Source organism: Meriones unguiculatus, chromosome 3, assembly GCF_030254825.1.
Source record: "Meriones unguiculatus strain TT.TT164.6M chromosome 3, Bangor_MerUng_6.1, whole genome shotgun sequence".
NCBI classification, from domain to species: domain Eukaryota; kingdom Metazoa; phylum Chordata; class Mammalia; order Rodentia; family Muridae; genus Meriones; species Meriones unguiculatus.
The window spans coordinates 27,955,904-27,983,744 of NC_083351.1; the positions used below are offsets into that span (position 1 = coordinate 27,955,904).

The following is a 27,841-nucleotide window of genomic DNA, read 5'->3' on the forward strand; positions in this document are numbered from 1 at the left end:
ACTTTTAATTGTAGCTCACAGGAGGCAGAGGCAGACAGATCTCTGTGTGTTCAAAGCCAGCCTGACCTACATAGGGAGAGTCTATCTTTGGGTTTGGGGCGAGTGCAGAAGGAGGGTGGGGTGGGGTGGGGGTGGGTGGGGATGGTGGGCAGTCTTCACATCTCCGGTGGCAGGTGCCGGTCAGTTGCGTGCAGATCCAGAACAGCCTTGGAAGTGGTTTGTCTTCATCTACTTACAGTCTAATTGTTCTCTAAACAGAGTTTTTTTCAGAAGCAAAACCCATCCTTGCCGCCTCCTCCTGCACCTGGAGCCCATTTCCTAGGTCCCACAGGCCTATATTAACAGACTCCAGAGAAACAGAACCAACGGGGTGTGTTTGATGGGCACGGAGACACAGCTTTAGTGGAACTGGTTCGTGTGATCAGGCCTCAGGAGAGCCTGAAACACCCTGGCTTTGCATGCTTGCGGCGTGAGCAGGCTGGAAAGACAGGCAGGGTTTCCAGTCTGGGGTCTGGAGGCAGCATTCTTCCTCAGGGAATCATAATCTTAGGCTCATCAACTAATTGAATGAGACCAACCCACACTATGGAGGACAATCTGCTTTACTCAAACATTAGCCATTCGGGCCGGTGAAGTGGCCCACACCTGCAATCCCAGCACTCAGGGAAACAGAGGCAGGTGGATCTCTGTGAGTTCGACGCCAGCCTGGTCTACAGAGCGAGTCTGGGACAGCCAAGGCTACACAGAGAAACCCTGTCTCAAAAAAAAAAAAAAAAAAGAAAAGAAAAATTTAGTGATTTAAATATAGATCAGATCCCAAGTAACACAATAGCAACAGCTGGACTAATGTTTAGCCAAACAGCCGAATCCCACAGGCAGGCCATGTTAACAATAAAATCAGCATCACGCAGCCTCCTTGTCATTCTTGAGGGTTGATACAAGCCTCACCCCAGGGTCTTTGTACCTACGCTCTTGTACCCTAAGGCTCTGCTCCCTGACGTCCAGGTAGCTGCGGTACACCCACACAATGACTTCCCTCACCTCCTTTGAGTTTTGCTAGATGTCTGTGTGGCAGCTCTCCAGCAGCCCCACTGCGACCTCCTCCAGCCTCCCTTCTCCTTGCCGACTCTGCTAGCCTTCCTGGGCATGATGCTCCCAAGTGTGGAGATGCATTTTCCCCTCCGCTACCGCTGAATCACAAACGGTTTGCCCCGCACGGTAAGCGCCTTAATAGTTTGGGCCTTATCTAACTTGAGCACTGTGCCGGTGATTAAGCTGTTATCCTTCTGCTCGAAACTAACTCCCCCCCCCCCCCGCCCCTTCCATAATCTGCTTTGTGAGGCTGGGGTTGGGCTTTGGAAACCACATTTGTGCTCTGCGAACTGGCTGAGCTGGCTTCGTGTTAGGCTCTGCCAACGGAGGATGCTGTGTGGGACTGTTTAAATCGGGGGCGGAGGGAAAACACAGAAATGACTGTGAGGGAAGAAGTGTTTCCCGGGTGCCTGGAAACGGGAGGCGGGGCCCTTCAAGACAGGGTAGGGAGAGGCACCCACCAAGATCCGTGAGGAGCAGAGGAGTTGGGGAGGAAAGGGTTCATTGAGTTCACATTTCCACATTTCAGTCTATCACCGAAGGAAGCCAGGACGGGAACTCAAACAGGGCCGGAGGCAGAAGCTGACGTCGAGGCCAGCTGCCTACTGGCTTGCTCCTTGTGGCTTGCTCAGTCTTCTTTCTTATAGAACCCAGCACCACAGGCCTAGGGATGGCACCCCCTATCAGTAACTAATCAGGAAAATGCCTCACAGTTGGATCTTACGGAGGCATTTTCCTCAATTAAGGTTCCCTCCCTTCAGATGACTCTAGTTTCCCTGTCAAGCTGACACCAGACCAGCCAGCACCATTAGCACACCAGAGAAGAGGATGACATGACTGTCTCCCAAAGGCAGGCATGATTATTAATGATTATTAAAGCTTTGCATCTCCCTATTTGGGGTGAGGATTCAATGCCCTTTGAAGGAGTGAATGACAGTTCTGTTTCGCCAGGCGGAAAGACAAGAGGAACACCCAAGAAACTTCTGAGAACAAAAGCAAGATACCCGGCCATTGTGGTTTGGGAGAATGCTGGTGTGTTGGAGGCTTGGTCCCTAGTGCAGCCGTGTTCAAAGATGAGGCCTTTGGGCCGTGGCTGGGTCTTGAATGGCTTCACTCTTGGCTTGTGGGTTTGAGAGGAGGGATTTTTTTTCTACTTCCTGGACAGCATAAAGCAGCTTCATCCTACCGTTCGCCCCTGCCCGGATGTCCTGACTCACCATACCTGAGCTGGCAGCACCAGGTGACCATGGGCGGAATCTTCTGATGCTGTGAGTCAGAGTAAAGATTTTTCTCTCTAGGTTGATTTTCTCTGGGATTTGGTAACAGCAACCAAAAGCAGCCCCAAAGGAAGACGCCACAAATTCCCACCGGGCATACTTTTGTATCTGACATCTTATTCTCCCTCCCCCCCAGCCCCCGAATCATCTCGGATACTACTGTGTATGTCTTTACTCTTTTCTTATAAGTTTGGGGTCCTGGGGTTGGAGAGATAGCTCAGTGGTTAAAAGCACTGTCTGATCTTCCAAACCCGACATGAGTTCAACTCCCAGCACCCACATGGCAGCCCACAACTGTCTATAGCTACAGTTCCAAGGGATCTGACACCTAAATGTCAATGCATATAAAATAAAACTAAATAAAAATTATTTAAAATAATAAGTTTATTTTTATTAAAAATAATAAATCTTTGTAAGTTTAGTTTTTTTTTAAATTAACCTTTATTTTTATTTCATGTGTGTGAGTATTCTGCATGCATGTATGTCTGTATGGTGCATACATGCAATGCCTCCAGAGGTCAGAAGAAGGCATCAGATCCTTTGCTTTTGGAACTCAAGTTACAGACAGTTTTTGAGCTGCCATGTGGGTTCGGGGAATCAAACCTCGGTCCTCTGGAAGAGCAACCAGTGCTCTTAACTACTGAGCCATCGCTCTAGCCCCAATCCTATTAAGTTTTCATTATAATAAATTGAATTTTATCACTTGGGAGGCAGAGACAGGTGAATCTCTGTGAGTTTGAGGCCATCCTGGTCTATATAATGTGTTCCAGGACAGCCAGGACTATGTAGAAAGACCCTGTGTCAAAATACAAAACAAACAAACACACAAAAAAATTGAATTTGAAGGTTTGTCCAGGGGGGACAACTAACAAGTTGCAGCATTATGTTTTACTGACTTTGAAATGTAAGTGTGGGAAGAGAAATGGACACTGAGTACACCACGCAATGAGCTGTGCTAATTATATTTAGCCGCCATCTATTGGTTCCAAACTGCATTCTCTACTCTGCTGCAAGTCACACATCTGCTTGGCCAAAGCAGGCTCCTGATAGCGAGCAGGTAGGAGGAAAGGGAGAGGGGGCTGGCTCCCTTCCTTGGGTTGTCTGAGCTTGTACACATCACCCAGCAAGCCTTCTTCACCCTGGTCCCAGCGAATGCTTCCTCTGGCTTGTGTGAAGACGGCTGGCAGCTTTCCCATCCTTGTAGGCCAGCCCCGCCCTGTTTCATTTAAAAGCTACGGTGACAGCTGGCTGAGCAGTGCCCCTCCTTGGAGACTTGAGCTTCACTCTACAGGGATCCGAAGCTAAGCTGGGGGTTTGATCATTTAAACACCTTCCCTCGGCTCTCCCATCCCAAGGGGTGGTTGGTTGCTCCTGGAATCTCTTGTCTCCAAGATGCTCTGATATTCTTTTGTTGCCTACATTTTATCACTTGCCCAGGCAGTTGGTCAGTCTGTCTGCGTATGCTCAAGGCTTAGCCAATATTTTATTAATATAGATGAGGACCCTGACGAACAGAGCGATGAAGTCACCTTCCTTTGGCCGCAGAGCTGGTGACAGCCAGACTTTGATAGGTAATCTAGTTTTCATATGATTCAGTTTCCTGTTGTCATACTCTCGGGTACCTGAACGGACCAAGCCTTTGTCTAGCAGGTTGTCTTAGAGCAGTGCATTTAACTTTGGTAGGCTACTTCTGTGGGGAAGGAGGAAAGAATGGAGAAAAGGAGGGAGAATAAGAGGCAGAAAGGGAGGGAGGAGGGGAGGAAGGAAGGGGAGAAAAGGAAGGAGAAAGACATGTTGTTAAGACTGGACTTTGGCGGCAAATAGATCTTGGTTAGTATCTCAGAATTACCCTTTACAATTTCAATCAACCAAGTAGATCACTCTGCTTTTGATGTATTCCATTTATTCGCCTGATACGCCTACAAGATTAAAAAAAAAAGAAAAAAAGACATCAATTTATGGTCTATGACTGCCCCCTAGTGGGAAAATTAAAATACTGTCGCCATAATTCCATTAACTGTACTCTCAGAACTGTCCAGCCCCAAAGCCAGCACTTTCTGCAAATCAAACAGCCCCTTGATAAGTAGCCATCGGTGGCTCTGAGCTCTTTGAATTGCAGGTTCAGTCTTCTCTGTGTGGATTAAGAAGAGTTAGAGGTCTGGGAAGAGTGCTCAGGTAGGAAAGTCCTGTCCTGAAAGCACATGAGTTCACTCCCTGGAAACCATGTTTTAAAATCAAAACAAAAAACAGGTGTGTTGCCAGGCGTGCAGGCACACACCTTAAGTCCCAGCTCTGGGGGAGACAGCAGCCTGATCTCTGAGTTTGAGGCCAGCCTGGTGGACAATGCTAGTTCCATGAGAGCCAGGGCTACACAGAGAAACCCTGCCTCGAAAAACCAAACCTAAGTAAACCAACCAACCAACCAAACAAACAAACAAAAAACAGGTGTGGTGGTAATGCCAGCATGAGGGTGGGCAGAGAGAGGCGGGGCCCTGGAATTTACAGGATAGCCAGCCTAGCTTATTTGGTCAGCTCCCCATCAGTGAGAGACCCTGTCTCAAAACCAAGTAGATAGTGTCTGAGTAACAACACCTGAACTTGTCTTCTAACCTCCAACCATACGAGTACACGTTTACACACACGTGCGCGCGCACACACACACACACACAGAGAGAGAGAGAGGCACACAGGTATACACACAGAGGCAAACTGGCTACTGTGGGTACAGGAAGACAGAAGAGCCTCAGAGAACCAAGCCCCATGAAAATTTACCCACCAATAACAGCAACCATACTTTAAAGAAACAGACTACCAGTGGGTGTGGTGGCACACGCCTGTAATCCCAGCACTCGGGGAAGCAGAGGCAGGTGGATCTCTGTGAGTTTGAGGCCAGCCTGGTCTACAAAACAAGTCTAGCCGAGGCTGCATAGAGAAACCCTGTCTTGAAAAACAAAACAAAACAAAAATCAAAAAACCAAACCAAACAAACAAAAAATAGACTACTGAATTATGCAAACTACAGCAAACAAACAAACAGAAACCCAAGAGAATATCTTCTTATTAAGATAAAACAGGTCCATAGTCTTTCATCCTAAATATACATGAGTTTGGGAGACTAGAGGGATAGGTTAGTGTCTAAGAGCACACACCACTCTTGCAGAGGACCAAAGTTTAATTCTCACCATCTGTTTGGTGGCTCACAACTGCCTTTAACTCCAGCTCCAGAGGATCCTCCGGCCTCCAAGGACACCTGCACCCATGTATGTGCATACATATGTGTGTGTGTGCACACACACACGTACACACACTGTTGGTATAATGTTCTTTTGAAATGTATACACTTTACCCTTGTTCATTCAAATGCTGATTTCTCTCCCCGACTCTCTGGTTTCAATCCGGACATTGCATTGTGATACTTATTCTAAGCATTACCTGTTTCAACCTTGTGTAAACAGGCCAAAATAAAGCAACCAGCCACAATGGTGAGCAATGGAAAGGAAGCAGGAAGAGAGGGAGGAGCCAGAGGACAGGAAGGTGTGGGAGGCCAAGGAGAGAAGGGCAGGAGTGAAGCTGGGAGAGGGAAAAAGGCTGGGAGAGAGAGGCAGGAGGAAAGGTCTTGGAATGACGTGGAGAATGAACCGGACCTAAGATTTCACAAAAAAGCAAGTATAATGGGTGAATCTAAATGTCAGGAAACTATTCGGGCTTGGAGGTTTAGGATGGAGTAACTATTGCCCAGCAATGTGTTCAAGGTTAACTAAATAAATCATAGTCTCTGTGTGGTGATATGGTTATACAGCTGTTTAGGATTAACAGCAGTGTTACTAAAAGATATATAAAAGTAAATATTAAACAATACAACAGTGCACTATAAATCTTTAAGTTTATATGAGTGTGGAAGGCTAGAAGGTCTGTGTGTGGACTCCATAACAGTGTAGTAAGCTGGACTAGCTCACACAATCAAATATCCCATTAACGAGACATATTAAATAGGATAAATAGAAGTTAAAGGGGACAGAGAAGCTGGAGAGATGGCTCAGTGGCTAAGGGCACTCTCTGCTCTTCCAGAGGTCCTGAATTCAATTCCCAGCAACATGGTGGCTCACAACCATCTATACTAGGATCTGATGCCCTCTTCTGGCATGCAAGTGTACATGCAGATAGAACACTCATAAATCAGTCAGTCAATCTTGCCTGGTGATGGTGGCACATGCCTTTAATCACAACTTGAGAGGCAGAGGCAGGTGGATCTCTATGAGTCTGAGGTCAGCCTGGTCTACAGAGCAAGTTCCAGGACAGCCAGAGCTACACAGAAAAACCCTGTCTGGGAAAACGAAACAAAGCAAAGTTAAACGCTGACCTATCAGCTCACAATAGGTTTTGCTGCCCACTGAGTTTGCTCAAAATCTTTCCCTACTTCCAACAAACAAACAAAAAATGCACCCGCTTCTAGTTTTCAACACTTCAAATTTTGCAATTACAGAGAAGGATTCTAGACCTACACAACCAATGCCAAACTAATGCAGGACAGTATGAGAAAAGAAAATTCAATCCAAACTCAATTATGAATCTGTTGGCAGAAATACTAAGAGAGATACTAGAAAACAGAACCTGGCACTGAATAAAACCAGTATGTCCTGGGGCAGGGGAGATGGCCGAGTTGGCAGAGTGTGTGCCGTGCAGGCGTGCTGACCTGAGCCTGGAACCCCAGCTCCCGTGTGACAAAGCTGGCGCGGTGGCTTTGTGTACTGAAAACCTGAGGGAGGTGGAGACAGGAAGATCCCTGGGGCTGCCCAACCAGCTAGCTGGGCAGAGTCAACCAGCTCCATGCTCAGTTGGAGACCTGCCATCAACCTCTGGCTTCCACTTGCATGTGCACGGACGCACCTTTATCCCCCCCAACACACACACACACAGGGACACACAAATCATGCATGCACAAATACTCCCCCATGGGCGCACACACACACACTGATCATTGGAATGGAGATGCAGCCCCACAGTGTGGGTATGGCTTCAAGCTGACCGCAGGCCCTAGGACACACGGGAGATGACACGGGTCCATCTCACCAAGGGGCCCAGCAGCTGTCCAACACCCAAGTCCTACTGTCCCTCATCCACAGGAAACGTGCTGCTGCCGTGGAAAGCGGGGCATGGGGAGGGTGTCACTCAGGCTGGTAGTGTTAGCCTGCATTTCTCACTAATGTTTCCTACAGTTCCAGTTGTGTGCACAGATGGCCTTCACGCCCAGCAACAACACCTCCAAACCCACACAACAAAGGCCGCATGTAACAATAGCCCCATTTATCTTCACCCTGCTGTCTCCATGGGAACAGCAGGGTGGAGGACCAAGGTCAGGCTTACGTAGGCTGCAGACTGATAGTAATTTTTCCTTTATTCACAAACAGACAATCTAACATTAGGGAACTGGACACCGTCACTCTGGACGTTAACAATAAAGGGGAAGATGACATGAGTTTTTCAAAGATACAGAAACAGTTTAACGTGGATTATTTAAAAAATTTTTTTTCTTTAATTGTTAGCAAGGGCTGGAGGGATGGCGCAAGGCCGAAGAGCATTTGCTGCTCTTGCACAGGACCTGGGTGTGGTTCACAGCACTGGTATGGTAGTTTTTCAACTACCCGTACTCCAGGTTTGATGCCTGCTTCTGGTTTCCATGGGCACTGTGTGCACGCTTCCATGCATACTTACACACACTCAGGCAAACACACTTACACTCATAAAAATATCAATAAATAATTTTTAAAAATTGACAGCAAATTAAAAATGGAAGGGAGGAGCCGATCGTTTGGTGGCACGTCCTGTTATCCCAGCACTCAGGGAGGCAGAGGCAGGCAGATCTCTGTGATTGCAAGGCCAGCCTGGTCTACAAAGTTAGATTCAGGACAGCCAGGGCTACATGATGAGACATGTAAAACAGACTCCACAAGGAGACCAACAGAATCAAAAACCTGGGCCCAGGGGCCCCTGCAGAGACTGATACTCCAACCAAGGACCATGCATAGAGAGGACCTAGAGCCCCTGCTCAAATGAAGCCCATAGGCTGCTCAGTTTCCAAGTGGGTTCTCTAGTAAGGGAAGCAGAGGCTGCCTCCCGACATGAACTCAGTGGCTGGCTCTTTGATCACCTCCCCTGGGGGCGGTGTGTGTGTGTGTGTACGCAGCCTTGTCAGGCCATAGAGGAAGACAATGCATCCAGCCTTGATGAGACCTGATAGGCTAGGGTCAGATAGAAGGGGAGGAGGACTTCTCCATCAGTGGACTAGGGGAGGGGCATAGGGGGAGAAGAGGGAGGGTAGGTGGAACTTGGAAAAGATGAATGAGGGGCTACAGCCGGGATATAAAGTGAATAAATTGTAATAATAACAAATAAATAAATAAAACAAAAAAGCGAATAAGAATGAGAATGAGGGGCTGGAGAGATGGTTCAGAGCTTGAGAGCACTGGCTGCTCTTCCAGAGATCCTGAGTTCAATTCCTAGCAACCCCATCATGGCTCAACAATCTATAATGAGGTCTGGAGCCCTCTTCTGGCCTGCAGGTGTACATGCAGGCAGAACACTGTATACATAATAATAAATAAATCTTCAAAAAAAGGAAAATGAGACGGAGGCAGCACTATCTCTACGTGCAGATGACACTCCTGTCGACTCAGAAAACTGCAGAGAAAAACCATTTGAGCTAACATGAGTTCTCAGCAGAACTGCTAAATATGGGTTCCATAACATCAGCCAAACCCAGTATATTAGTATTTAAAAGAATAAGAAGCTAGAAAGTGTGATGGGTGAGAGGATTCTGACCCAGAACCTACCAACCAGAGTGGGTTGGCTGGTGGCCCAGAGACCCCCAGGGATCCACTTTGCTCTGCCCTCCCAGTGCCAGGATTCCAAGTGTGCACCACATGCCTGGCATTCATCACAGGGGGTCTGGGAACCTGACTCAGTCCTCCTGCTTCTGTGACAAGCGCTTTGCTGACCGAGCTGCCCCAGGCCTGACCCTTCCTTCCTTCCTTCCTTCCTTCCTTCCTTCCTTCCTTCCTTCCTTATTTAAGTGTGCACACACGAGTGCTGCAGAGCACGCTAGAGGCTGCCTGTCGGGAGTTGGCTCTCTCCTTCCTCCACGTGGATTCCTGGTGTGAGACTCAGGTTGTCAGGCTTGGAGGAAATTGCGCTTATCTACTGAGTCACGCTGACACCCTGACTGTATGTGTGTGTGGTGGTGGTGGGGGGGTTATGTAAAAATTTTTAATTTCATTTTTACGATGGTAAACCCTCAGTCTTACATGTTTTCTCTCCCAGAGCGCCCATCCAGCTGCCTGCAGCCGAGATGCCCGAGAACCTCTTTTCCAGCTCTTGGCTTGTGTGGTAGCTGATGAACACAGAACAGACTGACTTAGGTTAAAAAGAGATGACAAGCTGGCTAAAATGGAGCAGTTTTGACCTTCTACACCTCTATTGTTTTTGGTTTTTGTTTCCTTTTTGAGACAGGGTCTCTCTGTGTATCCCCCAGCTGTCCTGGACTCAGCTCTGTAGACCAGGAGCTCACAGAAATCTTCTTGCCTCTGTCTCCTGAGTGCTAGCATTTAAGGAGTGCCTCATCACCGCCTGACTATACCTGCATTCCTTAACGTCTCCTCTGAGTTGTTACTATATATGTTATATCTATATAACACAGTAGAAACTGTTTTTTTAAAAAGATTTATCATGTTGTCTGTATGTACACCTGCACACCAGAAGAGGGCACCAGAACTCGTTATAGATGGTTGTGAGACACCATGGGTGGCTGGGAATTGAACTCAGGACCTCTGGAAGAGCAGCCAGTGCTCTCAACCTCTGAGCCATCTCTCCAGCCCCAATGTAAAGGTTATTGTGCAGGAGGCTAGCATATTTGCACAGGCGCTGGGCAAATACATTGATCTGCACCTCTTACGCAGACAAATTTTCAATTACGGTAAAACATGTCTGATGTAACCATTTTAAATATGTGATTCAGGAGCTGGAGAGATGGCTCAGTGGTTAAGGGCACTGGCTGCTCTTGCAGAGGACCTTGGTTTGTTCTCCTAGCACCCGCGTGGCTGCCCGCAGCCATCTGTAACTCCAGTGCCGAGGCTCTAATGCCCTCCTCTTGACTCCGAGGGCAAATGTGGCATGCAGGTATACAAGCAGGGAAAATGCTTATACACGCACGATCCTGGCTCAGAGACGGGCTGCTTTCACTCCTAGCCCCCCAAACACTCTCCGTGCTACAAACACTGATCCAGTTAAGAGTCAGGGGACTCCTGGTGACTGCAGCTGCCAACAGCGATGGGCTTCGATTTGGTTTATTCCTTCTTTCCTTTCTTTCTCCAGGGCTGAAGATGGGACCCATGGCCTCGTGCACGCTAGGCAAACGCTCGACAGTTGAGCTGCGTGGCCAGCCTCAGGTTCTTTCTTTTGTTTAGGAGCCTGCTGCCGTGTGCCTCTTAGCACCCGGCCACCATATTCATGTTTTCAGCTCCAGCTAGGGCTGTTGATGCACAGAAATACACCTCCTACGATGGCAGCCCACGGCCTGTGATTCAGCCTCTGTGGCAGAGGCCCAGGCACCCGGTGTGCTAAGAATAGAATTTTCCATTTCAACTGTATTTAAAAGACGTTTTTCCTCCGCTTCATTCATCAGCTATCAAAACTCTACTAAAATGCCAAAAGAACTGTGCAGGGGGCCGAGGATACTGTGGTAAACAACCTGACAAGATCCTTGTACTCAAAGTGCTCCTCCTCTGATGGGAGGGGGGAGAGAAGAGGAGGTAGAGAATGAACACAATACAACTTGTGTCAAGTGTGACTGTGACGTGTGACCCCTTCTGTGTACTGTGGGGAAGGATGCTTCCCACCTTCCTGCTCATTTCCCCCATCCAGAGAGCTGTCAAGAGGGATAATTCTAAAATCTATTACCATGTGAAAAGAGGAGTCCTATCCAGTGTCGTCAGAGCTTGAGTTTGTCACCGACATCATCGGCTAATGTTTCCAGAGCATTTATTGAGAGAGACAGGTACGGCTTGCCACAGCTCTTACCGTTCTGATGGTTATGTGCTCTGGCCCAGTTACTTCTGGGACTTCTTCTGAAAAGGATAACATGGTCTGTGTTAGTGAGGGGTTTCTACGGCTGCAATGAAACACCATGACCCAAAAGCAAGTTAGGGAGGAAAGGGTTTGTTTGGCTTATACCTCGACATCACAGTTCATCATCAAAGGGAGTCAGGACAGGAACTCAAGCAAGGCAGGAACCTGGAGGCAGAAGCAGAGGTCACAGAGGGGTGCTTCTTACTGGCTTGCTCCCCACGGCTTGCTCAGCCTGCTTTCTTATAGAACCCAGGACCGTCAGCCCAGGGATGGCACCGCCTACAATTAGCTTAGCCCTTCCCCACTGATCACTAATTAAGAAAATGCCTTACAGCGGGATCTTATAAAGGCATTTTCTCAATTGAGGTTCCCTTACAGCTGGGATACAAAGTGAAAAAACTGTAATAAATAAATAAATAAAATTGAGGTACCCTCCTCTCTGACTCTAGTTTGTGGCACGTTGACATAAACGAGCTAGCAACTGGTCTTTAGCAAGAGGGCTGTGCCTTTAAAGGTGGTTACTGTGGCATTGTAAGTTCTATAAGCAATCAGTTTATTTTGCTAATGGGAGGAAATTATTTGAGTTCACTGGCTGTCTAGGTAAAATGAGGTGATAATATCTACCTCAAAAAGCATGTGTGTGGGTCCTGGCATGGTGGCCCACACCTTTAATCCCAATTCTTAGAAAGCAGAGGCAGATGGATCTGTGAGATTGAGGTCAGCCTGGTCTACATAGCTCGTATAGGCCAGCCGGGGCTAAATAGTCTGACTCTGTGTAAAAACATGCAGAGTTAGAGAGTCCAGTCTACCTATGGCTCAGGGAGTATTGCAGAAGAGGGGTGTTGAATAAAATTTGTTATTGATATGTACTATTAATACATATAATTACTATAGCGGTTATTATTTAGCCTGCTATCATATCAATAAAAGACACATACACCTGTTAGATTTTTAATATGCTTTAACTTCTGGAGATGGGCAGAAACTAACCCCCTAGGCTACCTTGTTGTCTCCCAGCTCTGCATCTCATGCCATTTGCTTTAATGATTCCCATCTGGGCTTCTCTCCACCAGCGATCCTCAGAGCTAGGCTCCTCCTGGTTCTTCTTTATGCTAACCCCTGGCGACTCTCTTTCTTCTTCTTCTCTTCTGTCTTCCTTCTTCTCTTCTCCCTCCTGTGGTCCTCTGTCTTCCAAGCTTTCAAACCTTAGCTCTGCCTACCTCACCTGTGGGCACTTTTTTTTATTGGCCACACTTGGGAATAATTTGGAGGCAAGGTAACACAGCATCACTTGGTATACGTTAGCGTCTGCTTGAAGAACAGCAGAGATCTCAGGGGACGAGCAATTAACTAAATGCGAAGGACCAGACCGTGCTGCAACAGAGGCAGAAATACTGTGAGAGCCATAGGATCACGGAGTTTGTTCTAGATTGTGTCTCCTCATAACATCAGGAGCTACACCCACAAAGTCTCAAAAACTTGACCGCCCGGATGTGAGCCGAACAGGGAGAACACCAATGCACACGTCACACTGCCCAGGGAAAAGCCCACAAGACTGTAACCCTGCAACAAAGAACTGCATGTGACTGAGCAATGCTGGAGTAGCAGGGGTGGCCCTCCTCCCCGAAAGGCACACCAACTGCTTGCCCAGTGCCAAGAGGTCAGCCCTAAGAACACACATACAAGTAACATCATATGGACTCCACAGGTTATATTTAGGAATATATGTATATACAAATACATATAAGCATGCAATCACAATTGATTAAAGAAAAAAAAAACAGGCCATAAGTTTGAAGAAGAGTGGGAAGGGGCTTATGGGAGGGAAAGGGAAGACAGAAAGGTTGTAATTAAAATATAATCGCAAAAGTTAAAAACAGAGTAAGAGTAATGTAACTGTGACCATGTAACTTCCTGGTTATAATCCCACGGTTGCTTCTCAAAGCCTCCAAGTTTCCACAAAGCTTGCAGGCCCTGGTGTGGCGTGGCCACTTCTCCCCTTTCCTGTCTGACTTCATGTGCTCCATTTCTGCCTCACTGTGCTCCTGCCTCTCAGTTCAAGTTTCACCTTAAAAGTCTCCCCAAGGGGCAGTGAGATGGCTCAGCTGGTCAAGACACTCGCCTTGCAAGCCTGGAAAGCTGAGCAGGTGGGATGAGAAAACCAACTCCATCAAATTGTCCACTGGCTCGCACGTGTATGTGTGTGCTGCTCTAGGCACACATGCATACACGTGTGTGCACACACATTTGATTAGTAAAGTTTTTAAAAGTCACCTCAGGAAAGTCCAAATGCTCTATCTAAAATAAGTAAGGATATGGATCAGTGGTAGAACATTTGCTTAGCAAAGAGAAATCTTTTATTATGTGGAGAAGTGGCTGATTTCTGATTTCACTTCTGGAGAAGTGGCAGAAAACAGGAGCAAATGACTTTGCAGGTGTGATTTTTTTTAAGATTTATTTATTTATTATGTATACAATATGTGTTTGCATGTACACCTGCACACCAGAAGAGGGCACCAGATTTCATAAACCAGATGGCTTATGAGCACCATGTGGTTGCTGGGAATTGAACTCATGACCTCTGGAAGAGCAGCCAATGCTCTTAACCTCTGAGCCATCTCTCCAGCCCCTGTGGGTGTGATTTTTAAGAGGAGGCCGGTTGGTACTAGAACGGTCTAGGGTTTGGTGGTGTGTTTTGGATGGGTTTTGGGGGTGGGGGCTGGGTATTTTAATTAGGGCAGCCAAAAGGGGGCTTTGATTGCTGAATTTCATTATTTTGATAGCTGGAGCTTGGTGATTAGCCTCAGGAGGAAGTGGCCAAATAAGGGAACAGAGCTTGGTGGCTACAATTAAGAATATAATCTAACGTTATTAGCAAGAAAGAGGAAATAGGGAAAGGGCAAGCCATGTTTGCTATGCTCGGCCCTGCCAGAGCCCTTCAACAACAGAGTAAAGCTTTGTGTCTTTAGTCCCAGCACAGAGGCAGGCAGATCTCTGTGAACTCAAGGCCAGTCTGTCCTACATAGAAAGCTCCAGGAGAGCCAGGGCTACATACAAAGATCCAGTCTCAAAATAAATAAATGAAAGGAAACTTGTTAAAGGTAGCTTGGTGGTACATGGCCAAAATTTCTGTACTTGGGAGGCTAAGGCTAAGTGAGATACTCTCCAATAAGCAAACGTGGACTTACCATTTTCTTCTGTTAATGAGAACCTATAACTTAAACATTAGTTAGTTTAGAACAAGTGTATAGCAAACACTTTGCCCAAAGAGCCAGCTGGTTAAATATATCGTATTTGGGGAGGAACAGGTTTCTTCTTCTAATATGAAAGCAGCCAGACAATAGAAAGGAAAGAATGTGGCTGTACTCTACCAAAACTTTGTGACACTAAAATTTTAACTTCATATAATTTTCATCTATCATGAAATTCTGTCTTGATCCTCCCGCCTCACCCCGCTTCAAACTGTAAAAACCATTCTTAGCTCTCTCGAATTCCTCAAAAGCAGGCGGCCGGGCCACCGGACGGTAGTGTTGGTAGTGGGTCAATTGCCGTTAACATCCGGGTTGATCGGATCCAGGTTTGTTTCCTCCAGCACGGCTAATACTGGGAGCATTGGGTCCACGTTGGATCACTAGCAACCGCGCACTTCCAGGGCTGCAGAACGTGGCGGCACAGCCGGGAAGGGGCGGGACAGCCGGGAAGGGGCGGAACCCGCAGCTGCCGAGCCGAGAGACCTACGAGGACCTTAGGGGAGGGGCGATGGCGAGGGGGGCGGGCCGAGCGCCGGCTTCCGGCGGAAACTGGCGCAAGCAAGATGGCCTCCACCAAGCGTGTGCTGTACGTGGGTGAGCAGGCGCGGGAGCTGGACGGAGTCTGGGCGATGTGGGGAAGGGGTCGAGCAGGCAGGGTCTGTGGAAGGCCTGCTGGGCCTGAGGGTGTAAGCCGGAGATGGAAGGGCCATTCCGGCGACCTTCCTAATCCATGAGCTCCGATGAGGGACGGGAATTACGGGCTTCCAAAATCCCTCCAGCCCATTCGTGTTGCAAACTTTTCGGTGCGGGAATGGCTGGGTCTCTGCCCTAAAGGAAGGAGTTACCAGACTATCCAGAAGATAGTGGGAAGTAGCCAAAACACCACAGTTTGATAAGCGCTGTAGTAGGGGCGAACAGTGATGACAGGAACTTGGGTGAGGGCAAAGTTTCTGTTGCCGGGACGCAGGAGTAGAGACCAAGCTGTTCGCTGCACGTGAGCCGAAGCCCAAAGGTGTAAAATAGCCTGACTTCTGGGGACAGCTGGGTCATTTTTCAAGAAACCCAGGGAAATTGGAAAAACAAAGTGGGAGATGCAAAAGACATGAGCCAGACTCATGAGCGATAGCCCTGTGTACCCTCCGAAGAAGCCCTCGCTTTATCTTTAGGACTGTGACGTTTAAAACTTTGAAATCTAAGAAAACTAGTGGATTCATTTCCCCTTTTTCAAAATATTCCTATTGGGTGTTTTTGGTTACGTTTTGTTTTTTGCGGGGGTGGGGGCCGGGAAGATGATACAGGGAAAGAAAACAGGAAGGTCAGTTATGTAATAATGCAAGAGTCTTGGAGATAGATTGGGATCTGTTTGAAAAGTTGAAGTAAGGACCTTACGGTGGGTAGGCAGGAGAGAGGTGTAGACAAAGGACGGGATGGAAAGAGTCCCTCCCTTTGCCTGCCATGCCAGTGGGCCACAGGGACTTTTGCGTGTGGAGGACAGCGGCTCTGAGGGTCCTTGTCTTATTTGCAGGTGGGCTAGCAGAAGAAGTGGACGACAAGGTTCTTCATGCTGCCTTTATCCCTTTTGGAGATATCACAGATATTCAGATCCCCCTGGATTATGAAACAGGTGGGTCCTTTGGTCGTCTCTAATGTTCCATTAGCCTCCTATAGGAAAAGAATTTTTAAAGATTAAAAGTCACATTTCAGTTGTAAATTTGCATTCGTAGACTGGGGGCATCTATCAGAAGAAGGATTCTTGCTCAATATGTGAGGCCATAGGTTCAATTCCCAGCACTAATCTCTCTCTCACACATACACACCCAGAGAGAGAGACTAAATAGCAAGATCTTTAAATTCTCTGAAAATAGGAAATTTTATTCCCCCCCCAAAAAAAAACAGTATAGTTGCTGCTGCTCATCGTGACACACACAAGTAATCCCAGCGATTCAGAGGCTGAGGCAGGAGGATAGAGTTTAAATGACTTCTGGGCTTCATAATGAGATACTCTCAGGAAAAATACATGCAAAAATAATGTTCTGTTGACTTTCTAATGTACTGTATAATCAAGTTGACACTGTTGTGTGTGGGCTTCCTGTGTAGACCAGAAGATGCCTGGGAATAAAGACTGACTGTCCGTACCAGATTTGGGAGTTGATGTATAGTTGATGATCAGATCCTATATTTGGTTGGTGGCATTTTGCCTGTTCTAGTTTTGTTTTGTTTCTATTTCAAAATGATCTGTGTTGTGCAGGCTGGCATCTTAACTCAGGATCCTTCCGCCTTAGCTTCCCAAGTTTTCATTATGGGTACATATAGTGGCACCTGGATTTGTATATTTGGATAAACAGTTGATAAGCTATATAACTCACCTTGCTTATGAAAGGTTGAAGTTTGTGTTTGACTTCATAGATCATAGATGAATACAATGCTTATTTGTTTTTTCTTTTTGGGTTTTTCAAGACAGCGTTTCTCTGTGTAACCCTGGCTGTCCTGGAACTCACTTTGTAGACCAGGCTGGCCTCAAACTCAGGGATTAGCCTGCCTCTGCCTCCCAAGGGCTGGGATTAAAGGCATGCTCCACCACACTTGGCTTAGAATGTTGTTTTAAAACATTTTTTCTTTATTTAATTATTTCTGTATGGCATAGCAAAGGATAGTGTGCAGGAATTGGTTTTTCCACCATATGGATCCTGAGATTGAACTCAGTTATCAGGCTTGCTGGCAAGCACCAATACCCACTGAGCCATCTCACCAGCCCTCAGTGTCCATGTTAAAGATTCAAGTACAGTTCAGGGCTGGAGGGGTGGCTCAGTGGTGAGAGCACTGGCTGTTCTTCCAGAGGACCCAGATTCAAGATCAAATTCCCAGCACCCACATGGTGGCTCCTAAGCATCTTAACTATAGTCCAAGGGGCATCCAGTGCCCACTTCTGACCCCAGGTACTGCCCACACTTGGTCTGCAGACATGCATACAGGCAAAACACCCAAACACGTGAAAATCAATTCAGAAAGCTGACTAAAGTTCATTATTTCCCTTTGTCCATATAAAGTGTTTATTGTTGCTTCCAGTAATATTTAAAAGGAATCAAGGAATGAAATTCCTTCCCTCTAAATAGTGAATGGGTAGTTTCTGGTGTCTGTACATGGCATGTAACTGACTTCATTCTCTTTGCTTCCATTGCCTCACATCTTTATGGTTTTGTTCTTTTTTTGCAGAAAAACACAGAGGATTTGCTTTTGTTGAATTTGAGTTGGCAGAGGTGAGCCTTCTGTACTGTCTTTGTGTAGTCTGTGAGTCCTGTAGAGCGCAGTTCTCAACCTGTGGGTTGTGGCCCCTTTGGAGTTATATATCAGCTACCCTGCATATCACCTATTTGCAATATGATTCATAACAGGAGCAAATGAAATCATTTTATGGTTGGGTCACCACAACACGAGGAACTGTAATTTTTTGTGTTTGTTTTTGTTTTTTTTTGAGACAGGGTTTCTCTGTGTAACAGAGTGCTGCCTGTCCTGGACTCACCCTGTAGACCAGGCTGGTCTCAAACTCACAGATCCGCCTGTCTCTGCCTCCAGAGTACTGGGATTAAAGGCATGTGCTACCATATGCATTGAGGAACTGTGTTAAAGGGTCTCAGCATTAGGGAGGCTAAGAACCATTGCTATAGAGGAAGCTTTTTCCTATTTATGTTCTTAGGACAATGCTTTCAGATGCCCAAGAGTGCTACTTGAAGGAAAGCTTCTTTTCACACCATGGTCTGTCAGTAACAGCTCAGCCCGACTGTCAGGCCCCACCTGTCTTGCTCTGCGATGCTGTCACAGCTCTGTTCATTGGGAACATTCATGTCTGGCAGTGCTGGTGACTATCTCTCATGCCTTTGTCTAGAAGCAGATTATGGTGCTGTGAGCTTTAGAATTGCCCAAGAAGTATTAATAGTCACACACCCAACATAGGCAGGCAGTACAGAGGTGACTTCTTCCTGTTTATTTTGCCACCAAGTGTGCATTTAGACACACAAGGAGCATTCCACTACAAGCCTAAACTTAACACCTTGCATTTCCTTGGCAGGATGCTGCGGCAGCTATCGACAACATGGTATGCTGGGAATCTTCATTCTAACTGAAGGTGCCTTTTGCTGGTACAGAGGGCCCTTGTTCACCTATTGGTATTCTGAATCTCTGAAGTGTCAGGGTTGGGTGGGGAGGTAAAAGTTGCCATCAAGTGAAAATACTGTGAACTGATTAGTGGTAAAATAGTTGCTGCTCAGAAATTTCTCCATTTGAGAGTGTCCTTCCTGCTCCTCCCTCATGGCTTGTCTCTCACTGGCCACCCCACATGATGGCGAATAGCAAACATAGTGCCAACTGATTGCTCACTGAAACTGCATATTTGCAAAAGGGGAAGGGTTTTATGAAATGTTCGACCAGTTAACGGCCGAGAAGAAAGATTCAGTAAGAATAACTGAAAGCTGTGCTACTGATGCAGGTGATTGGAATGGCTGGAAATGATGACAGTGCTTAAGACACTTAGGTGTCTTTATGTCAGATAGGAAGTGTAAAAGTATCATATCCTGTTGCTAGAATTTTCCTGGAAAAGTTCTTTAAAACTAATCATCTCTGGTTTCATGTTTCCAGTATAAATCTGTGCATAATTGATTCTGATACTAAGAAATTTACACTCTTTTTTTTTTTTTTCTGGTATCATAAAACCCTAAAAAAAGACTTTTTAAAAAAGTTTTTGCCTTGAAGTTTTCACTACTGCCTTAAGGTTCACATTAAGTGGCCTTTTTCAGTGCTGCTATCCTTGTGAAGTTGTTTATTCATTATTCTCCCTGTCCATTCTCCATACATACTATTTCTTTTTTGTTGTTTTTTTTTTTTAAGATTTATTTATTTATTATGTATACAGTGTTCTGCCTGCATGTGTGCCTGCATACCAGAAGAGGGCACCAGATCTCATGATAGAAGGTTTTGAGCCACCATGTGGCTGCTGGGAATTGAACTCACGATCTCTGGAAGAGCAGCCAGTACTCTTAACTGCTGAGCCATCTCTCCAGCCCCCATACATACTATTTCAAAGCTGATCTTGCTTTTAAAGGTGAACTCGGTCTTCCTGCATTTATCCTTGTCACCTGAGTCCTTTGAGCTCAGGATTACTATCAGTAGTGCAGGTCTTTGCTGATATTAAAGGTTTGCAGCAGCTCTAGGAAGGAAACTCCCTGTAATTTCCTTCCTTGGTGCTGTTTGTGGTGAGGGCACAGCTTTTATTGCTAAGGGCTCCAGGATTAAAGGAAGACACTGATCAGATCTCAGAAAGAAATGAAAAACTGCCCAAGTTTTTTTTAAGCAGCTGGATTTACATTCTTTCCAGAATGAATCTGAGCTCTTTGGGCGGACAATTCGTGTCAATTTGGCCAAACCAATGAGAATTAAAGAGGGCTCTTCCAGGCCAGGTGAGTGGGGCACCTCACAGAATGCTTGTTAGGTCCTCTGGTTTGTCCTTTAATGTGCATGCTCAGTGCTGCTTCTGGTGGATGGGGAGACGAGAGCCGGGGGACAAGAGAGTGGTTCACACTGGTGAATGGTGTGCATTGCCTTTATCAGTGAACAGCAGCAAAGCCAAGGGAATTGGTCCTCTTATGAGGGAACACTGCCTGGTCTTTTCCCAGTTTACTTGGTACTCCATTCCTGGGGAACGGCTAAAGCCAGCAAAAGCCTATCTTTGCCTTCAGCATAGCTTTTCCTTTAGTACTACTAAGAGCTGGACCTCCAGGAAGTTCCAGTGGGAGCTCAGTTTTGAGGATTCTTCAAGGGGACGTCTCTGGCCAAGAGAGCCACAAAGATAATCAAAGCAGCTGCCAGTGTTTGAAGGATAGGCTGAATTTCTTAACTTGTGTGTGTGTGTGTGTCTTTTCCTTCCAGTTTGGTCAGATGATGACTGGTTGAAGAAGTTTTCTGGGAAGACTCTTGAAGAGAATAAAGAAGAAGAAGGACCCGAGCCTCCCAAAGCAGAAACCCAAGAGGTGAGAGTGAAAGTGTCGCTTCTCTCCAGAAGACAGGCTGCGCTTTCCACCGTTGTTATGGGAACTTTCAAATGTATAAATGTGTATTTATCAAAGTGCAGATGGTGGGTTTAGAACTTGGTGAGGACGGTGCTGAGGGATGAGAGGGCACAGCTGTGGGTTGTGTTTATGTCCCTCCACACCCTGCCAGGCAGCCCCTGCTGAGATTTTTGGCTCCTTAGTCTCTGTCCTCTTCTTGGCCTCACGCAGAGGTGACAGGGCAGGTAGTGTTACTTCCCTTTAGCCTGCGTGTGGTTTCTGGGTTTGCCTAAGGCAGTTCTGCCCTTGCACATTTTCTGGTTCTCAGCACACCTCCCTGACCACGCTGCTTCATCTTTGTGCCCTGTGAGCACTGGCTTTCTTCTGTGCTTTGTGTAGGACTGCCCTTCCCCTGTGAGGCTGGTGTTCTTCTATGCTTTGCTCATGGCACGTAGCTCTTCTGTCTTCTCTCAGCTGAAACAGAAGTAGTCACTCTGGGCCATCTGCAGCCCTCCTGTGTTCTGCCTGCACGTGTGCCTGCACACCAGAAGAGGGCACCAGATCTCATGGTAGATGGTTGTGAGCCACCATGTGGCTGCTGGGAATTGACCTCTGGAAGAGCAGCCAGTACTCTTAACTGCTGAGCCATCTCTCCAGCCCCCATACATACTGTTTCAAAGCTGGTCTTGCTTTTAAAGAGCCCCTTTGTTGGGCTCTGTTTCTAACCCTGGACTTCAGTTTTTTCCGGCAGCAAGTCTTACAGGGGCTTATGTTGCCTGGAATGGGTGCTCTCCCTGTCTTGTTCTGCTGTGCTCTTAATCTTGGGTAAAATCTAACCTAAGCCAGAAATTTGTCTTTAAGCAAACACAGTGCAGTCTCCCAGGCCCTGCTAGTCCCTTCTTATGGTAGAACCAGTTAGATCATCACAGTCAAGTGCTTCTCTGGATCCCCCCCGACAGCCTTCCTTTACACTGCCATCCATGTCTAACCTTGTGTCTTTGGAAAATTTCTGTTGTCTCTGGCTATAGTCTTGCTCTCCTCCAGTGTTTTCCCAGAGAAGCTAGAGTAATCTTTCTCAAGCACAGATCCAGTCATTCGGTCTCACACTCAGATCTTTCCACTCCTCTGTCATGTGTCTCAGGGCGCATAGTCCAGCAGGGCCTCCTGGTCTCCATATTGCCCCTTTTTTGCTTCTCTGTAGTGAAGTCCCCACTCGACGCTGAGTGAAATATTCTGTTTCCGTGCACATGTTTGCTTTTACACAGGCAACTCCTGTGCTGATTGCCCTTTTCCAGGCAGTACATTTAATGAGCTTATACCGCAGGGCCTTGTACTATGGGTGGAACACTGTGACTAAGAGCGTGCATTTGAGGGGGAAAGGTGACTATTTTTCAGTTCCTGCTCTTCGCTTACTGTCTTCCTGGCCTGGGGCAAGTTATACAGCAAGTACTGTATTGTTGCTGTGGTCTTGCTAGTACCAATGCAAACAGCAGACAGCAGAGCCTCTGCATCTGCGTGGTGCCTTCATGTGCTTGGTCAGCTCAACCAGGACAGATGCGTATTCTGTGTCTGCTTTCCTCCGCTGTAGTCTCCCCTACTCGAGTACAAAGCAGCCTCAGCCTCTTGTCCTTTGAGCATCTGGAGCCCGTCAGAAGGGCTCCCTCACGCTCTCAGGTTGAGCCTGTGGCAGTGATGACTGGACGTGGAGGAAAGAAGTCCTGGTGTGTGTCACCTCGCTGTAGTAAGGTATAGGACTTGACCTAGGCACTGAAGGAAGGTGAGGAGGGCCGAGTATTCTGACCCAGCTAGCCACAGGACAAGGAGAGGTGAGCAGGCCTGTCTGAGGGTGAGCATGGCATATACTCCCCATGCCTGTGTTTAGGGGTCCCATTTTACAGTGCTGCGTAAGGTTTCCTGTCGTTGGGTATCCAGTTGGGTACTGTAGCCATAGTTCCTGCCTCCTATAGCCCTATCAGGGCCCAAGACCTTCCCTGTCAGCACTGTGTTCAGGCTGTTCCAGGGAGTTGTGCTCTGGTGATATGTTCGAAAGATCACTTGTGCACCTTCCTAGGGAGTTATGGGTCCTCTAACTTTTTTCTGCACCTAGGGAGAGCCCACTGCACAAAAAGCCCGGTCAAATCCTCAGGTGTACATGGACATCAAGATTGGAAACAAGCCAGCGGGGCGTATCCAAATACTCCTGCGGTCTGATGTTGTGCCCATGACAGCAGGTAAGCAGGCCCCCGTGCCCAGATTGGCAGGCAGCTGGTGGCTGAGCAGAGTCTCGCAAGGTTCTCACTGCCTCCGCTCTTAATCCCTTGGCATTATTCCTGACCTGAATTAATGTGGCACCTAAGATCATGGGATCTAGTAATAGATAGGTCAGAGTGGACATTGAAAGTGATTAACTGATGGTTTACTATTTTTCAATATAGAGGATTTTTAAAAAATAACGCAAATAATGTATTATTACAAATACATTGTGAATAATGTATTCGGTTAAAAGAATGTATCACACACATATATTCCAGCTCTATGCTCCAGAAATAACTAGTACTAATTTCTAGTTCATTAAAATACTGACTTATTCTTTAATGTAAATTATATTATTTACACATATAATTTAAGTAGCTTTTACCACAAAATTTATTTCAAAAAATCATCAGTCCCCAGTGAAAATAGGGACCCCATTCCCTGCCCCGCTGGCAGCACTGTTTGCTGTTCCTCAGAGGCAGCCAGTTTCATTTTTTAGCTCGTTTTGGTTTTGACTTCCATATTGGAAGATGATAGTGGGTTCCTTCAGGAGCGGAAACTGACACAATGTCAGCTGTGTCACTGAAGGCCCATAATGTCTCATGAAAGCTAGAAGCATGGTGCTCACTGCACAACTTCAGGCAATTTCATGAATTAGAAAGTGCTTTTTCTGGGCAGCTCAGGTGGTCTGAGATGCCTGCAGGCTGAGCTGTCTTACAGGCCATTACTTTAGTATGGTTTGGGCATGCAGCAGATACAAAATGCATGTATTCTATCCTATTTAATCAGAATGCTATGTGGTTATTTAGTAAATGAGTATCAACAGCTCCTAAGGAGCGTATGATGAGAATGCGATCAGCCCTCTCTTTAGATCCACATCTGTGAATTTAACCAACCACAAAGCAGAAATATGTGGTGGTCCAGTCAGATGGCTCAGCAGGTTAAGGCACTTGCTGCCAAGCCTGACAACCTCAGTTCAAGGCCAGAGCTCACATGGTAGAATGAGAAAACCAAGCCTTGTTGTCCTCAGACCTGTACACACATGCACAATAAATAAATGTAATAAGTTTTAAATATGTTTGAAGGGAACATTGCATCTGTACTAAACATGCTGGCATTTTCCCTTTGACATTATGACATTGACATAATATAGAATAGCAACTGTTTATGGACCATTTACATTTTATTGTATATCATAGATAATATAGAAATGGTAGAAAAGATACAAGATCCAGAGGGGTCTGGGGAGCCATCCCAGTGTGGATACCCAGGGTCAGCTGTGCAAAACTAAACAAGTAAAGTATGCTTTCATACTCCCCATCTTTCTGGCTAGTTACCTTAATTTTGGTTAGGAAGTTAGGTTGTACCTCAGCACCTTTTTCTTTCTTAACACCAGAGAATTTCCGTTGCCTATGCACCCATGAAAAGGGCTTTGGCTTCAAGGGAAGCAGCTTCCACCGCATCATTCCCCAGTTCATGTGCCAGGGTGGTGATTTCACAAATCACAACGGCACAGGGGGCAAGTCCATCTACGGAAAGAAGTTCGATGATGAAAACTTCATCCTCAAACACACAGGACCAGGTAATTGCTAATTCTGGTGTGTTGAGTTACGGTGGGGCCAGGACAGGCTGTGGTGGGCCAGCCGTGAAGAAACACATGCTGGGGTGAGCTGCTTGCCTCCAGCCTTGTAGTCTTCACACCTGACCTTCACTCCACAAGTTAGTGTTCTTTGCTAGGTTAGAGTTTGTGCAAGCTCCCTTAGCTGTCAGCCTCTCTGTGTCCCCTCTACGCCCTCAGGCCCAATCAAAGACCACAGTCTCTTCCTGTTTTTCTTCCTGAGACCTCTATATTGATCTGAGGTCTTACCTCCTGCCTACCACAGATGCACGCTCTGACTCCCTTCTGCTACAGAGGCTGTTCCTCCTTATGTCCCTTATGTCCCTCTGGCCTACTTAGGAATTTGGCATCTCCTGCTGGCTCCCTTTGACCTATAAAATGTGTTTCCTCTGCTTAGCCAGTTTGCTTCAACTGTGCCCAGGCATGCATTCTCAGTCTTTAAACAACAACAACAAAAAACAAACAAACAAAAAAAAAAAAACACCTTTGGACTCTTGTTCCTCCCACCAGCTGTCATCTTGACTAGTCTACTTTTAAGCAAAGCTTGTAGAAAAACTGTATAGACTCACTGCCTTTATTCTTTCTAAGCCCTTCTGTCTAGGCTTTTAGCCCCAGAGCTTTTTTGCTAAAGATGCCAACCATCTTTCTCACCAGAAGCCAGTCTTCTGCCTCACCTTACCCAGCCCCAGCAGCGTCCTATGCTGTCAGCTCTGTGCTCCTTGCCTCTCACTTTGCTCTGGTGGTCGACTTACCCACCTTCCAGGTGCTCCCCCTGCCTCCTCCTTCCTGGATTCCTAAAAATGGTGGTGGCTCAGAGATGAGCTGATTTCTCCATAAAAACCTGTTTACTGCACCTGTGCTTTTTTCCAGCAAGTTTGTGCTAGACTGAAGTACAGGGACAAGAAGTTCTTCCTACCTACAATATCTGCAGTTGCACCAGAAAACACAGGAGTTTTTCCAGCCAATGCCACACTCAGATACAGCAGTTAGAAATAAGAGAAATGTGTCCTCTGACAATTCAGATACTGCAGACAGTATTGCTAGTGCTGACATGATTTTGTGAAATGATAAATGAGATTCCATTGACTTATATTGCAGTTGTAATTACGGGATTATTTGTTTTGGTCTTGATTTTGTTTTGTTTTGGAGACAAGGTCTCATAGTCTATAGATCTGCCTGACCTGGAACTTGCCATATAGACTAGATTGGCCTGGAAATCACATATCCACTCACAAGTAGTGGGATTAAAGTTGTGTCGCTGGTTTGATTTTTGTGTTTTGAGTCAGGGTCCTAGTGTGTAGCTCAAGCTAGTACTGAACTCTGGATCCTCCTGAGTGCTAGGATTACAGGCTTGTATTGCTACTTCCAGTTCCCTAGAAGATTGCATTACTGGGGAAAGCCCTTAAAACTTGCAGTGTATTCAAATGTAATAGACTTAAGGTCTTTAGGGACTAGAAATAGTTCAGTGGTTAAGAGTACTTGCTTTTCTTGTAGAGGACCCTCAGACTTCACGTTAAAGTCATTCTCCTCAACTTCCTTCATGTATCTCTGTTTTAGTATATGATGCACTGTCCTGATCCAGAGTTAGGGCTCATCTTGGATCCGTCTCCCCTGTCCCCCATAACTGCTGCCTGTCTCCATCTCAGCTCCTTGCCCAGCTTCCCTCCTTCCCGTGAGACTACCTGAAGCTTTTCTTCCTAGCACAGATGTCCCTGCAACTTAGTTGTCATAGCACAGTATCCTTTAAAAAGGATGCATGTATTTATCAATTGGGTAGGTTTGTGGTAATATACATATATTTGAGTGTGGGTCCTTGCAGCACAGTTTGTATGTGAAGATCAGGGGATATCTTTCAGGAAGCAGCTCTTAGGTTCTGGAGATGAAATACAGGTTGTCAGGCCTCTGCAGTAAGTGACTTTATCTGCAGACCTACCTCCCAGCCCAGCTAAATGAATGTTTTGCTCATCAGTGTACCAGGACTTAATGGGCATGGTTACAAAGTAGACAGCATTATTAAAATAAAAATAAAATAAAATTAAAAAAAAAAAACCAAAGTAGATGGCAAGTCATTTCTATAAATGAAAAGACAAATGAAAGAAAAAGCAAACCTGAACCAGCCCACTCATCTTTTTTGTAGTGAAGTAAAAACAAGGTGCTGCAATGTACCCTGAGCCAGTATGCAGAAGCACCCTCAGCAGTCAGCATAGGCATGCTTCATGGGCCAAGAGCCATGTGGAGAAAGCTGATGAGTTTATTTTCTCCCAGGACTCCTTTCCATGGCCAATTCTGGGCCAAACACCAATGGCTCCCAGTTCTTCCTGACCTGTGATAAGACAGACTGGCTGGATGGCAAGCATGTGGTATTTGGGGAGATCACGGAAGGCCTGGATGTCTTGCGGCAGATTGAGGTGGGTGGTTGGAAATGGCTTCCTACCTGGATCTTGGGTGGGCACCCCAGTGAAAGAGTTGGAGGGGGTTCTCCATGGCCATGGGAGGGGACATTTTGAACAGGTCCCTATTCAGGGAGAGGATGATCCCTTAGTAGCTGTCAGCCCCTGCTTCTGTCCTGATTTCTCTGTTCTGCACACGAAGGCTCAAGGCAGCAAGGATGGGAAGCCAAAGCAGAAGGTGATCATCGCTGACTGTGGCGAGTACATGTGACGCCTCGCGCTCTGCTCTCGCCTCTGTAAGATGTGGAGCGGCCTGGCCTGGGGCCCTGGTGCTGAGTGGTTCCTGTGAAGCAAGCTGTGTGTGGCCCAAGCCTCTCCTCAGGGTCAAGTGACTTAGCAGCAGCTCGCCTGCAGTGCCCAGGTTTTCTTCAGACATGGCAGGGCCTAAAAGCCAGCGTAGGCAGTGTGCTGCCACCACCTGTCTTGGGCTGTCTGTAGTTGGGTGGCTTCTTTGCTAAAATAAACTGGTTTTTGCCTCCAGCAAGTTCCTAGGAGTTGTCTGTTAGAGATCCCGTCCAAGGCTGTCCCCCTGGCTGGGATGGCAAGTTTGGGAAGGTGTAATACCTTCCCCATGACTTTTGTCTCCTTCCCGGGGCTAATGTGCCCTTACATGCCAGGTAATGTATCTTTATGTAACATGATTTTATCAGACCGTGTCAGGGCAGTGGGAATCCAAGTTGCCTGTGCCCTGAACTCACGCTGCTTGTTTGGTATCGTCCTCTGTGGTTCCCATGTCTAATGT

General features: G+C 46.6%; 1 protein-coding gene and 1 long non-coding RNA gene across 4 annotated transcripts; one reads left to right on the forward strand and one right to left on the reverse strand.

Annotated features, from left to right (window-relative positions):
- Positions 1 to 11,266: 11,266 nt before the first annotated feature.
- On the reverse strand, positions 11,267 to 15,145 carry LOC132653011 (uncharacterized). Its single transcript, XR_009590631.1, has 3 exons — positions 12,492 to 15,145; positions 11,595 to 11,654; positions 11,267 to 11,488 (listed from the first exon to the last, which is right to left on the reverse strand). It is a non-coding gene; the product is annotated as an uncharacterized LOC132653011 (long non-coding RNA).
- Positions 15,146 to 15,243: 98 nt separating this feature from the next.
- Positions 15,244 to 27,579, forward strand: Ppie (peptidylprolyl isomerase E). Of its 3 annotated transcripts, none has more exons than XM_060379641.1 (10): positions 15,244 to 15,326; positions 16,266 to 16,364; positions 17,954 to 17,997; positions 18,807 to 18,833; positions 20,109 to 20,190; positions 20,660 to 20,760; positions 22,886 to 23,009; positions 24,428 to 24,613; positions 26,915 to 27,057; positions 27,242 to 27,579. In XM_060379641.1, the coding sequence occupies exons 4-10, from the start codon at positions 18,831 to 18,833 to the stop codon at positions 27,308 to 27,310; spliced, it is 708 nt and encodes a 235-aa protein (XP_060235624.1). In that variant the 5' UTR covers positions 15,244 to 15,326; positions 16,266 to 16,364; positions 17,954 to 17,997; positions 18,807 to 18,830; the 3' UTR covers positions 27,311 to 27,579. The 3 variants fall into 3 exon arrangements, with proteins under 3 accessions (XP_060235624.1, XP_021495159.1, XP_021495158.1); XM_021639484.2 differs by having other exon boundaries at positions 15,253 to 15,334; XM_021639483.2 differs by lacking the exon at positions 15,244 to 15,326 and adding an exon at positions 15,354 to 15,543.
- Positions 27,580 to 27,841: the final 262 nt, after the last annotated feature.

Coding starts and splice junctions, on each gene's coding strand:
- Ppie (XM_021639483.2), top strand. CDS start 15,471: ATGAGCTCCGATGAGGGACGGGAATTACGGGCTTCCAAAATCCCTCCA. Junction 18,834..20,108: donor CGGCAGCTATCGACAACATG/GTATGCTGGGAA, acceptor CATTCTTTCCAG/AATGAATCTGAGCTCTTTGG. Junction 20,761..22,885: donor CCAAAGCAGAAACCCAAGAG/GTGAGAGTGAAA, acceptor TTCTGCACCTAG/GGAGAGCCCACTGCACAAAA.